The 13,479-nt window shown below is 40.1% G+C and overlaps 1 protein-coding gene across 3 annotated transcripts in view; it reads right to left on the reverse strand.

Annotated features, from left to right (window-relative positions):
• The window catches only part of IGF2BP3 (insulin like growth factor 2 mRNA binding protein 3), a 143,400-nt gene that overhangs the window by 96,430 nt on the left and 33,491 nt on the right, over positions 1-13,479 (reverse strand). For all 3 annotated transcript variants that reach the window (XM_061165075.1, XM_061165074.1, XM_061165076.1), the window contains one exon: positions 6,366-6,414. In XM_061165075.1, coding sequence (XP_061021058.1) covers positions 6,366-6,414 — 49 coding nt within the window. The remainder of the gene's footprint in view (positions 1-6,365; positions 6,415-13,479) is intronic.

A 13,479-nucleotide genomic window follows, 5' to 3' on the forward strand; every position in this document is an offset into this window, starting at 1 on the left:
TCCTGAGGCCTTGACAATTCATTTTTTTAACGAAGAAAGACACTCCTTAAACTCAGAAAATGGGACCAATTTAAGACACTGAGTTAGGCAAAAGAAAAAGGATTCTCAAAGGTGTTTGTTTAAAGTCAAGCGCTCTGCTGGGGCTCTATCCCCTCCTCACCTCTTTGATGTTTGCACAAGAACCCTTAAATCCTTGTCCCATAAATCATGTCTATGTCTCTTGAGGCATCTGAGGATCCAGGTCTGCCCACCATCAGGACTATCTATCTTTAGAGGAGCCCTTCCAGTTCTGGTCACATCACAAATCTACTCTTCAAGTACTTTAGCCAAGTGGGTGGCTTGAATATTACATAATTTTGAATCTGTGATCTGAAAAATACTTGAGAAACGCACACTTTAAAATTACAACTTGCTGGAAAATGCAGAATGTATGTTGGCTTTACCTCAAGGCCCAGATGGTTCATTGACAGAGGAGTAGATCAAGAGGATGTGATACGTGTACATAATGGAATATTACTCAGCCATAAAAAGGAAGGAAATGGGATCATTTGAGGAGACATGATGGAACTAGAGTCTGTCATGCAGAGTGAAGTCAGGGGTGGGGTGGTGGGGAGGCAAACATCATGTATTAGCCTATAGATGTGGAATCTAGAAAAATGGAACATATGATCTTATTTGCAGGGCAGAAATAGAGATACAGATGCACAGAACAGGTGTATAGATACCTAGATTAGGAGACTGGGATTGGCATATGTATAGTTGACACTATGTATGAAATAGATAACTAATGAGAACCTGCTGTATAGCACAGGGAACTCTGCTGAACACTCTGTGGTGACCTAAATGAGGAGGAAATTCAAGAGAGGGGATATATGTGCAGGTAGAGCTGATTCACCTTGCAGTACGGCAGGAACTAACACAACATTGTAAAGCAACTATGTTCCCCAAAAAATTAATTTTAAAAAATCAGTTGATTTCAATAAAAAAGGCCACAGGGTAGGAGGTGGAGAAGAAACAGTTTCTCCTAGTTCCCTTCTACACTCCGCATGTGTGGGGGAAGAAACATACCTACCTCTCCGGCAGCAGGTACTTCCAAAAGTTAGTTTCCCATATTTTACCTACTAAGACACATCAGTGAAACCCTGAGCCACTCCAGAGTCCTTGAGTGCACTTTATCATCATCCAAAACAAAACGGCTAGAAATCACTTAGCGCCCGCATGACCCACAAAGCATGCAGGAGGTGGTATCCCAAGAACCTGGGTCCGCTTGGGTCATTCGGTAGAATATAGTGGTGTAAAGATACTATAAATAAGAAATAGAAAGTAAGCTATCACAGTGGTGTAAGGATCATTCACAATCCAGTTACAGACTTTATAAAATGCCTCAGAGCATCATGGACCCAGAGCCTGTCACTTCTTTGATGACCCCACAGAAAACGGCCTAGAAGAGAACCAGCAGCACAGGGGAGGGATCTCTGCTTCTGAGATGCAGCTCCGACTGGCTATTAAGCTCTCAGTTCCAAATTCACCTTTCAACTCTGCGATGCTGGGGGCTGGGGCTTGGCACCCTGTCGCACCTCTGTCAGCGGTTTCCTGTTGGCTTCTGCTGATAGGAGGCACTAGAAGGCGGACCTCACTAGTGGTCTTGTGGCTAGGCCTCCGTGCTCCCAATGCAGAGGGTGTGGGTTCGATCCCTGGTTGAGGAACTAGACCCCACACGCTGCAGCTAAAAACCTGGCATAGCCAAATACATACCCACATATATAAAAATTTTAAACAGTCAAAAAAGAAGGCACTAGAGGGAAACGGGAAGACAGAAGAAGAGATGGCACATGTTCTTCCCCATTAATCAGCTGTTCCTCTCAGCACTGTCCTAACAGCAAGGGGTTTCAGACTCCAGCTGCTCTGGGCATTCCCAGAACCGGCTTCATCACCTCCCTTCTTCCCCATCCCGTCCCTTCCTCCCCATCCCAAGCACCAGCCACAGCCAGGCAGCATCCCTTTGCTCACTCTCAGTTACTTGAGCCCTTCGTTCCAGCTTCTGGTATCTGATCACCTCAGCCTCTGCCCTTGACCCCTCTCTTCCCCACTCAGCCTCCAGTGTAACTGCTCTCTACAGTCCGTATCTATGGATTCCATCTTCGTTCGTTCAGCCGTCTCGCACGTGTGTACCCTGCACATTAAATTTCCCTTGGTGTGATACCTAGTGGTTTTGTGTGTTGTGCTGTAGGCTGGATCTGAGTTAAGCACAAGAACTTAAAGTTGGGAGGAAATGAATTCGTTGCTCATTTTGCAGCAAAAATGTAGCATGTACTTGTATGTACTAAGCATTTTTTAAAGGCTTTAGCATATATAATCCTTCTAATGCCCACAGCAATTCAATCAAGTGGCTATTATTATCCCCATATTAAAAAAGGAAGAAAATGAGACTGCAAGAATTAAAAAAAAATCACTTCAGACATCACCTAACTAGTAAGTAGTGGAGCTGGGATATAATTCTGACTCTAAAAGCCTTCTGCAAAAAATTGAGGCTTTTCAAGAAACTCCACACTGCTCCTTCCAGACTGTTTACAAGGTTCACAAATAATTTAGTGCAGGTGTATGATTGCTTTTTTGTTATCCTCATAAATTTCATTCCTTAACAGTCCCCTTCCCTTTTAATATGCCATCGCTTGATAAGTAAATAATGTCGTCTCTCCTGTGCAATGTCCCATATACTGGAGTTGGCTATTATGTTTCTTCACGGTATCATTTCACCTGTGCCTCTCCCTTCCATACTTTTTATAAACTCAAAGTCAGATTGCTATATACTTCATATTGTATCAAATCAGGAAGTATGCAATGTGTGGTGATTCCACATAGTGATTCTAAGATTAATTAGTGGAGTCAAAGTCTAACATCTCCATTGTACACGGAGTCCAAACCTGTCAGTGCAAAACCATCCTCTACAAGGCTTTGGCATCAGACAACTGCCACACTCAATGTGTTCAAATCAAATGTTACACAAAGAGACTCCTCAGAGTAATGGAAATAAAAATGAAAATAAACAAATGGGACCTACTTAAACTCAAGAACTTTGCACAACAAAGGAAACAATAAACAAAACGAAAAGACAACACACAGATTTGGAGACAACATTTGCAAATGATGTGAGCAACAAGGGATTAGTCCCCAAAATTTATGAACAGTTCATGATGCCTCACAGCATCAAAAACAACAATAAACAAATGGGCAGAAAACCTAAATAGACATTTCTCCAGAGAAGATACAGAGATGATCAAAAGGCACATGAAAAGATGTCCGACATCACTAATTATTAGAGAAATGCACATCAAAACTACAATGAGATACCACCTCACACCAGTCAGAATGGCCATCATCAAAAAACCCACCAACAATGCTGCAGAGGGTGTGGAGAGAAGGGAACCCTCCTACACAGCGGGTGGGAATGTAACTAGATATAGCCACTGTGAAGAACAGTACAGAGGTTCCTTAGAAAACTAGAGACAGAGCTATCATATGACCCTGCACTCTCACTTCTGCACAGATATCCAGAGAAAAACATGATCCAAAAGAATATATGTACCCCAATGTTCACTGCAGCACTGTTCACTATAGCCGAGACATGGAAGCAACCTAAATGTCCATCAACAGAGGAAGGGACAAAGATATGGTACATATACATATGGAATATTACTCAGCCGTTAAAAAGAATGAAATAATGCCACTTACAGCAACACAGATGGACCTACAGATTGTCATACCAAGTGAAGTCAGAGAAGGAGAATTATCGTACGACATCCCTTACATGTGGAATCTAAAGAGAAATGATACAAACGAGAGACTCACAGACTTAGATACAGAAAGCGATTCAGACTTAGAGAACGAACTCATAGAGGCTGGGGGCGGGGTGGGGGATAGTTATGGAGCTTGGGATGGACGTGTACACACTGCTGTATTTAAAATGAGTAACCAGCAAGGACCTATAGTATAGCACAAGGAACTACGCTCAGCGTTATGTGGCAGCCTGGACGGAGCGGAGCTTTGGGGAGAACGGATATGTGTATGTGTGGCTGAATCCCTCCGCTGCTCACCTGAAACCATCACAACATTGTTAACGGGCTGTACCCCAATACAAAATAAAAGGTTTAAAAGCAAAGACCCAAAAAAACTTGACTCCTCAAAAAGGAAATAACAAGTGGTGCTCATTCAAGTCTTCAAGGAAAGCAAAAATCCCAACAGTTCATCCTACTCCTGACAAACCCTCAATAAATTTTGTTAATCAGTATTTCAAACTACCCTTTAAATTTCAAAGGGATCAAAGGTCAAGAGTTTCAAAGTCTAGTTCCATGCTTCTTTAAATTCTGTATCTGTTCTTACTTAGTTCTTTGAACTCTGTGGGCCCGTATTTGCCCAATTGAAAATAGAGATAATGTCTCCAACTTTACTTCACCTCAAAGGACTACGGGGAGGGTAAAATGAAATATAAAAGAAAAAGTTAGATATGACAAATAAAGATTTATTATCATAGATTAAATTTTACCCAGAATAAGGAAGAATGCAACGAACTGAAAGCTTGAGAAGCCACCAAAAGTAGAATCAACAATGCTTGAGAATCCACTGCAATCCAAATTTGAAGCAATAGGATGGATGAATTTTAAGGCAACAACCACTGCCTACAGATGATATGCTAGAACACTTGTAACTCGCCTAAAAGTGGCTGCCACCACTTGACTCTTTCATCGAAAGCTATGTTACACCAGATATAGTTCCCAGATAGAAAATCACGTTTAACACTGCCCATGTTAAAATGAAGAGATTAATGAATACAGACACACTACTATAAATAAACTAACAAGGACCTTCTGCATAGCACAGGGAATTATATTCAGTATCTTATAATAACCTATAGGGGCTTCCCTGGTGGCTCAGTGGTAGAGCATCCACCTGTCAATGAAGGTGTCACAGGTTTGATCCCTGGGTGGGGAATATACCCTGAAGGAAATGGTAATCCACTGCAGTATTCTTGCCTAGAAAACCCAATGGACAGAGGAGCCTGGTGGGCTACAGTCCATAGGGTCGCAAAGGGTCAGACACAACTCAGCGACTAAACAACAACAAAATAACCTATAATGGAAACTAATCTGAAAAAGAATATATATGTGTATATATGTGTGTATGTGTATATAATATTGAATCACTTGGTTGTATACCAGAAACTAACACAACATTGTAAATCAACAATACTTCACTTCAAAATAAATTAATAAAAATTGGGATTAAACCAGTAATCTTGATACAGTAGCACTCAATTCAGGGACCCACCCTTCAAGATACTGAATTTCTTAAACAAATGTTAAACTAAAACAAGAAAACACATTGAGTTTAACCTAAGAAGCCACTGATTCTGTCTACAAAATATACCTTTTATACATTGTGTAACTTGAAAAATGTTCAGGACAGACCAAAGAATCAAGTCCTCCTGCAAAGATTAAATTCAGTAATACTGTTCTGAAAATACATGTGCTGCAAAATACTGTGAGTATAAGCGATCTGTTACCAACTGGGACCTTGGAGAATGAGACCTCAGGCCAGCTTCCCCCAACTCAAAGAAATCTTTTAACCATTCTGTGCATTTTGATGACAGTTATAGTTTAGTTTTCTAAAATGACATTTGAAGAGTCTCTAATGTTAAACACACAAACCTAGTTACTCCTGATTTTTATATTAAAAATACATAAAAGCTGAGCAGTTTTCCCTGCACTAATATCTCCAAAGTAGGTTTTAAGAATTTTCACATTCCATTATCTGAAAGAGTCAACAGACATTTTCTTTTATCTTTTCAACTACTGGGTTCTCAAATTCTCACCTTGACATCATCAACATAGTTTGGAAATTGCTGACACAGACTATTCAACTGTGCCAAAAGATTTGGGTTTATATACAGTTACCACAGTGCCACCATCTGAGCAAAAGAAAGCACAGTAACATTTTAAAATAAAGCATAAATAGCAGTATTTATCTTTTTAAAAAAGACTGCCAAACAGAGAACTTCATATTTAAATACAATTAGCAAATCTCATCAGAAAGATCTCAAACAAGATTCTGTGGGATGTGATTGAATGAGGAAGTTTGCCCAGTTACACCAGAACCTATTTCAATTTCTTAAAGTATCTCAAAGAGCAGATTGTTTTCAAAGAAGTAATATACTGTTACAAAGAAAAGCCCAATGCAAGACAAAGACCATAATAGAGAAGGATTGTGTTCAAGCACATCCAAGAGGCGGAAAGAGGAGGAAAATCTTCGGAAAAACTACCAACAGGCTTAGATACTAATATCTTAGTTTTAAACATAGAAGTTCTTACCTCCCACTGTAAATGAGGCGGGATATTTCGTATCTGAAGTTTCCGAATCCTGCAGAAGAATTAAAATGTGTTTTAAAAGAAAACAAAAAAAAAAAAAACATAAAAGCAAAAGATACTTACAGCCAACATGGATGTTTTGAAACTACCTAAGATATATTTATTCACTACGTATCCATACATACTAAGAAAACACAGCCCAAGAAAGAAAAAAGAGACCAAGTTAATCACAAGATGCACACTGAGGTTTCACAAGACCATTGGAAACTGAGCATCATTGGATGGTTGTGGCTTACTCTAAAGTCACTAAAACTGGCAGATACAATGTCTGAACACATTTCATCTAATGACTATATGCTAAGTTCAAACCCTTTAGCCTCAAAGTAAGCATCCCAGAACACAAACAAAACCTTAGTCCAGATGTTCTTAATCTGAGATCACAGCCAAAGGGTTCATGGACAGAATTTAAAGAAGGTGGACCGGAGCAGTGGGGTGCAGTGGGGTGGGGGGGGGGGGTCACATTTATTTTCACTATCCCCTAAGTGACATTTAGCCACCTTCAATAGTGAATGTTGGCCTTAAACCACAGTAGAATTACATGTCTTGTACTCTTGACATTAAAATAAATAAGTCAGGCATTTTCATTTCACATTAAGGTGTTGCAGATCTTGTATATTCACTACTGTGATAGTTAGCTGTGTTGCTAGAACTTGTTACTTCTTATGTTAAGAAAGACATGTTATTATCAGCTTTAACATTTTCTAACTGTATTTCAAAATAATTTCCTTTATAATCCTATGTGCTTTATTTTATGCATTTAAAACTATTCTAAGAGGTCCACACATTTCAGGCTGCCAAAAGAATAATCCAGGGTACAAAAATAAAACATTAAAAATCCCCCACCTGAGTTGCAATGCCTACACATATTCCTATGTATACACTATGAATATAAAACACAATATATACTTTGTAAAATAATAAAAACTATTATACTATACATCTCCTCCTCTTCTATCCCCTCCTCAAAACTATCAGAGTAAGAGAGGGAGGATGGAAAGAAGGAAGCAACATGAATTATGTGAGACTGTACTATGGAATACCACACACCAATCACTCTCTTACAAGGGAAAGGAATTTAAAGTCAACTAGCTGTTTTTTAAAAAGAGACTAACAAGTGGGCATGACACCTCAAGTGAAATAATTAACCTCCTCTAGATCTACAGTTAATTTCCCTTTCCAGGTCCAATGATCCACTTCTAGGTATCACAGCGCAGACTCCATTGATGGTCTAGTTCTTTCCCAGTCACCACAAAACTTACATGAATCTCACAGACACTGCCTATCCCTTCGCTGTTGTTGTTCACTCGCCAAGTTGAGTCCTAGCGACCTCATGGACTGTGGCCGCCTTTAGGGAACTCTCAATTAGCATGTAAATTAGCCAAACTCAGGTATGTCCTGTTTGTAATCATAAAATAGAGGATGAAGGAAAAATCACTTTTACATTATTTTTATTAGTAAAACAAAGCATAATCACCAAGGGCAAAGTATCAGAGATAGTGAGAGAATGTCAATTTAAGAAAACATTTTCAAACACCATGTAGTCTTAGATTTTACACATCCTATCCTGGAATTTGTTTACAAGATAAATCATGTGCTAATAATTGTTAAAGCTGCTGAAAGCATATTATATCTCTGCCTTTGTATAAGTTTTATATTCTTCTATAAAAACCTTTAAAAAATACACCCTAATAAAAGTATTCCTAAAACACAGATTTCAAATCTTCCATGTACCGCTTTAGCAAGCAGAAAAGTTACTCACACTGTGTAAATATTTACCCTGCCTAACTAAGAAGTAAGAATTATTTACTACACATTTGCAAGTACTCATCTGTCTTAAGCAACTGACACATTAAGAAATAACAGCACAATGTTAAGAAATGCAGTGTTCAACTATACTGGACTGTTTTGGGATATATGTATTACTAAAGAAATTTCCCCAACGCACACACCAAAGGGTACATACAGTTAAGGTCACCAAGCAGGTAATTCTTCTTTATTACAACAACAAATACCTACTTCACAGGGCTCCCAAGAATTTCTTTAAATAGGACACCAATTTTTGTACATTAGAAGTAATCCATTAGCCATGTTTTCCCCACATATTCTTCAAAATGTACATCTGACACCTATTTACTTATTAGAAGTTACACCAGAATAATTATTTCCCTTAACTGACTGTCCAGTTTCCATTATCTCTCTAAAGTTTCACTTTAGACAAACACCAGGATTATTTTCATAAAGTGAGTATTTTGACGGGCTTCCCTGGTGGCTCAGAGATAAAGAATCTGCCTGCAATGCAGGAGATGCAGGAGATTCATGTTCGATCCCAGGGTCGGGAAGATCCCCTGGAGAAGGGCATGGCAACCCACTCCAGTATTACTGCCTAGAGAATCCCATGGACAGAGGAGGCTGGTGGACTGCAGTCCATGGGATCTCGAAGAGTTGAACACGGCTGAAGCGACCAAGCACAGCGCAGTATTTTGACATCTAGAACTGTGTTTTCCCACTTTGTTTTCTCAGCTCCCATCTCCCATCTGAGCTTTTAGAATTAGGTTATATTTACATTAAATTCTAAATACCTAAGAGTCAAGAGAACAGATACTGGTATTTGTTTCTCCTGTGTAATCACCAAATCATTAGAGTTTAATTTTAACTACCAGCAAAATAAGCTGGCATTTCACCTCCTCCTAAAACACACCCCATAGAGGCAGGGACTTGTTAGGCTGTCTTGTTCACTGTCGCATTTAGAGCCTGGAACACTGTTTGGCAGCTGAGAAGCACCCAATTGACAGTTAAATTAACATTTGTTATAATACAGAGAGGGGGACGAGAACACAAGACACACAGATGCACCATGCAGAAACTACCAACATTCCCAATGATTTTATTACAGCTGATGTAATAAAATCACGGTGGGATTACAGTGAGAAGACAGTGGGAATATAGAAAATTACCGTGTGAAGATCAACAGCCCCAGAAATAGGAGAATAAGAAGTTAATCACCTGTGCTATTTCAAAGAAAACTTTGAGGTTTTTGAGACCAGAAACAGGAGGAAAAAGAAGTTAACCACCTGTGCTATTTTCAAAGAAAACTTCCACACAATCTATTTATAAGTTAATCATATAGAATTTAAGACTTTTCTGCCAACAGGGAAAAATGAGGTAAAGTTTAAGTTCTCATTTAACCTTTTTTTTTCTTTTTTGGCCTGCCACTCACTCAACCTGTGGGATCCTAGTTTCGTGATCAGGATCAAACCCACACCCCCTGCATTGGAAGTGTAGAGTCTTAACCACTGGATCACCAGGGAATTCTTTCATGTAACCTTTAAAAAATGCTTATTATGCTTGAAATAGTTTCTATAAAATCCAGTACTCATTATTTATTAAAAGGTGATTTAAGGACAGGATAAAGAGCCAACAGAACTCATGTAGACTTTCAAGGGCATCTTCAAAATTTTTAGCAATAAACAGAACAGATTTAAATTGATTTTATACAAATTTTCATATTGACACCAAACTAGAGAACTTGTATCAACCTCCATAAGCCTGTATCAGTTTATCAAGTATGATTACCTACCTAATCTTATTTCTACTCAAATATGTACCAACAAATCCCACACACACGACCTGTCATGCTACAGTACATCTGGAAAAACCTACTAAAGGACTTTTTCACTTTAAAAATAACTGTCACCATAATAGTTTCTTAAAATGATTAACAAAAATTCCTTAAGAACAGAACATTTTTGGTGTTCAGTCACTAAGCTGTGTCCGACTCTTTGCAACCTCATGGACTATAGCACACCAGGCTCCTCAGTCTTCCACTATCTCCCTGAGTTTGCTCAAACTCACGTCCTCTGAGTCGGTGATGCTATCTAACCACCTCATCCTCTGTCACCCCCTTAGCCTCCTGCCCTCAATCTTTTCCATCCTCAGGGTCTTTTCCAATGACTTGGCACTTCACATCAGGTGGCCAAAGCATTGGAGCTTCAGCGTCAGTCCTTCCTATTCAGGGTTGATTTCCTTTAGGATTGACTGGTTTGATCTCCCTGAAATCCAAGAGACTCTGAAGAGTCTTCTCCAGCACAATTCACAAGCATCAATATTTCAGCGCTCAGCCTTTTTTATGGACCAACTGTACATACTTCATCTCACATTGTATATGATGAGTGGAAAACACAGAGGTTTGACTATATAGACCTTTATCAGCAAAGTGATATCTCTGCTTTTTAATATGCTGCTTAGGTACAGAATACCCACTCTATTTCCAATTGCTTAATTGCTATTTTACAGTTGATCTGCTCATATCAAGATCCCAACAATATGCCCACATGTGTAGAGCAGATGTCTCTTAAGGTCTGTTTGACACAAGAAAATCCCTTCACTTCATTTTCTTGCTATTTATTTGAAGATCAAGGTCATAAACTTTGTACAAGTACTCATTCTTGGTTTTATTAATTGCATTGAGTCATTTTAAATATTAATAATTGCTTGCTATGTTGAATTTGATATACACAGATGCATAACATCTTTATATTGTTAATACAAAACACAGACATATATGAATCCACCCACCCAAATAATTAGAACAAGACAACTGAAACTACCATGCTCTTCCCCAATGCCTACCTCCCAGAATGTAACCATAACCCTCATATTATTTGTCATTCCCATGTCTTTTAAAATAGTATTTTTAGTAACTCTTTAAGTCTGTCTTTAAGTTACTCTTTAAGTAGACAAATAGCAAGTAGAATATCAAGGAGAGATAAGAAAGCCTCTTTGCAACCCCATGGACTATACAGTCCATGGAATTCTCCAGGCCAGAATACTGGAGTGGGTAGCGTTTCCCTTCTTCAGGGGATCTTCCCAATCCAGAGATCAAACCCAAGTCTCCTGCATTGCAGGGGGATTCTTTACCAGCTGAGCCACAAGGGAAACCCCCTGTTGTCTGACCTGAGGCCAAACTATGGTGGAGGTAATGAAGATAACGGCGAACTCCCTCAAAAGGTCCCATGAATGGACTGCCGCACTCAGTCAGGAAACAAAAAAACACAAACCTGCAATTCTCCTCTGGTTTCTTACTGCCTGGCTTTTGCTACATACACTCCCCATGGTGGTGTTTAATATGTTACTCTGACCCTATAAAGAGTAGTAGTTGGATTTGAAGGTTGTTGTTTGGTTAGGGAGAGGTTGTGTACTTCCATGAAAAGATACATTATCTCTGGCTGTCTTCCTGTGATACTGCCGTCACTAATGATCAATCCCTAAATCCACTGTTTCATTCAAGGTTGAAAATGGATTTCCTCCTTGTATCAGGCCTTCCATACTTTTTTAAATTTAGCTGGAGTTCTTCCATGAATAACAACTTTCCTTTATTATGTTTCTGGAGACTCTGAACCACAATGAATAGAGTGAAGGCAGGATAAACATTTGATTCTTTCCTTTCTGCAGCAGATGGTTTTGTGCCACTTATCACATCCCCTAGCTCATCTCTGATTTCATCCACCACCATGGGACAGCCCTGGGCACAGGGAAATTGTCCCACCTTCTTCTATCCCTAAGCACCCCTTCAGTTCAGTTCAGTCGCTCAGTCGTGTCCAACTCTTTGCAACCCCGTGAATCACAGCACGCCAGGCATCCCTGTCCATCACCAACACCCAGTGTTTACTCAAATTCATGCCCATCAAGTCGGTGATGCCATCCAGCCATCTTATCCTCTGTTGTCCCCTTCTCCTCCTGCCCTCAATCCCTCCCAGCATCAGGGTCTTTTCCAGTGAGTCAGCTCTTCTCATGAGGTGGCCAGAGTATTGGAGTTTCAGCTTCAGCATCAGTCCTTCCAGTGAACACCCAGGACTGATCTCCTTTAGGATGGACTGGTTGGATCTCCTTGCAGTCCAAGGGACTCTCAAGAGTCTTCTCCAACACCACACTCTAAGCACCCCTTAGGCATCTGTTTTTCCTCAGGTTTTTCACCCAAGCCTCAGCAGAGTTCAAGGATAGCCCAGAGGAAGAGGAGAGATGAAACCCTGAAGACAATCTGCAGATTACAGAGGAGAATGTAGGAGCCAGGAGATAAATGCCCTTGTCTTCCACCTGGGAGGCATTTCTGTTCATGTCTCAAAGGTCCCGTTTCCTTCTGGCAACCTCAATAAAGTGCCCTTCGTTGGCTTTTCCTAAACCTCCATTTCACTCTTCCCACTCCCTCACTCTTGCTTCTTGAAACCATCTCCAAAAACAAACCAGCTTCATGCAAACCCTCACCTCAGTGTCCTCTTTCTGTAGTTCAAAGCCATTGTTATTTCAAACTTTTCAGAATAATAAGTTGGTCCCCTGGCATTGTCCAAAGAGGGCTAAATGCTTATTTTCTACCGGCCTGCCAATGCAGGTTAGACAAAAGAGACGCGGGTTCAATTCCCGGGTAGGGTAGATCCCCTAGAGAAGGGCACTGGCAACCCACTCCAGTATTCTTGCCTGGAGAATCCCACGGACAGAGGAGTCTGACAGGCTATACAGTCCATAGGGTCGCAAAGAGTCAAGACATGACTGAAGTGACTTAGCACACACACACGTTATGTATGCATGGATATTTGGTGTTTATCAACCCACTGCACTAATTGGCCAAAGGTGGGGGCTTCAGCAGAAGCCTCTGCACCAGATCCTGCATCTTTTGAAATGACGCAGCTCTCCAGTAATCTTTGAGAGCTTGTCTCTTTTGTTATGATTACCCAGGTTCCAATTTGTACACTTCCTGCCACCATCTTCAACCAGTTCTGTCTACATAAAACACTGGTTCCTTTTAGTCAGAAATAATATACTGAGACACAAGCTGGTCACTAGGGTGCTCACTGATATTGGGCTGGTCATTGCTCCTAGGCCAGAACTAGACAAGATACATTTTTTTTCAAAGAGAAATAAACCACATGTCCATGCCGTTTACAGTCATCCTTCCACCGTATTCAAAGGGATTGGTTCCAGTAGCCCTCCCCCGCTGGCCAGATACCAAAATCTACATATGTTCAAGCCCCTTATATAAAATGGGTAGTATCCCAAATACTTT

The sequence above is a fragment of the Dama dama genome, chromosome 18, assembly GCF_033118175.1.
Source record: "Dama dama isolate Ldn47 chromosome 18, ASM3311817v1, whole genome shotgun sequence".
In the NCBI taxonomy this organism is placed as follows: Eukaryota; Metazoa; Chordata; class Mammalia; order Artiodactyla; family Cervidae; genus Dama; species Dama dama.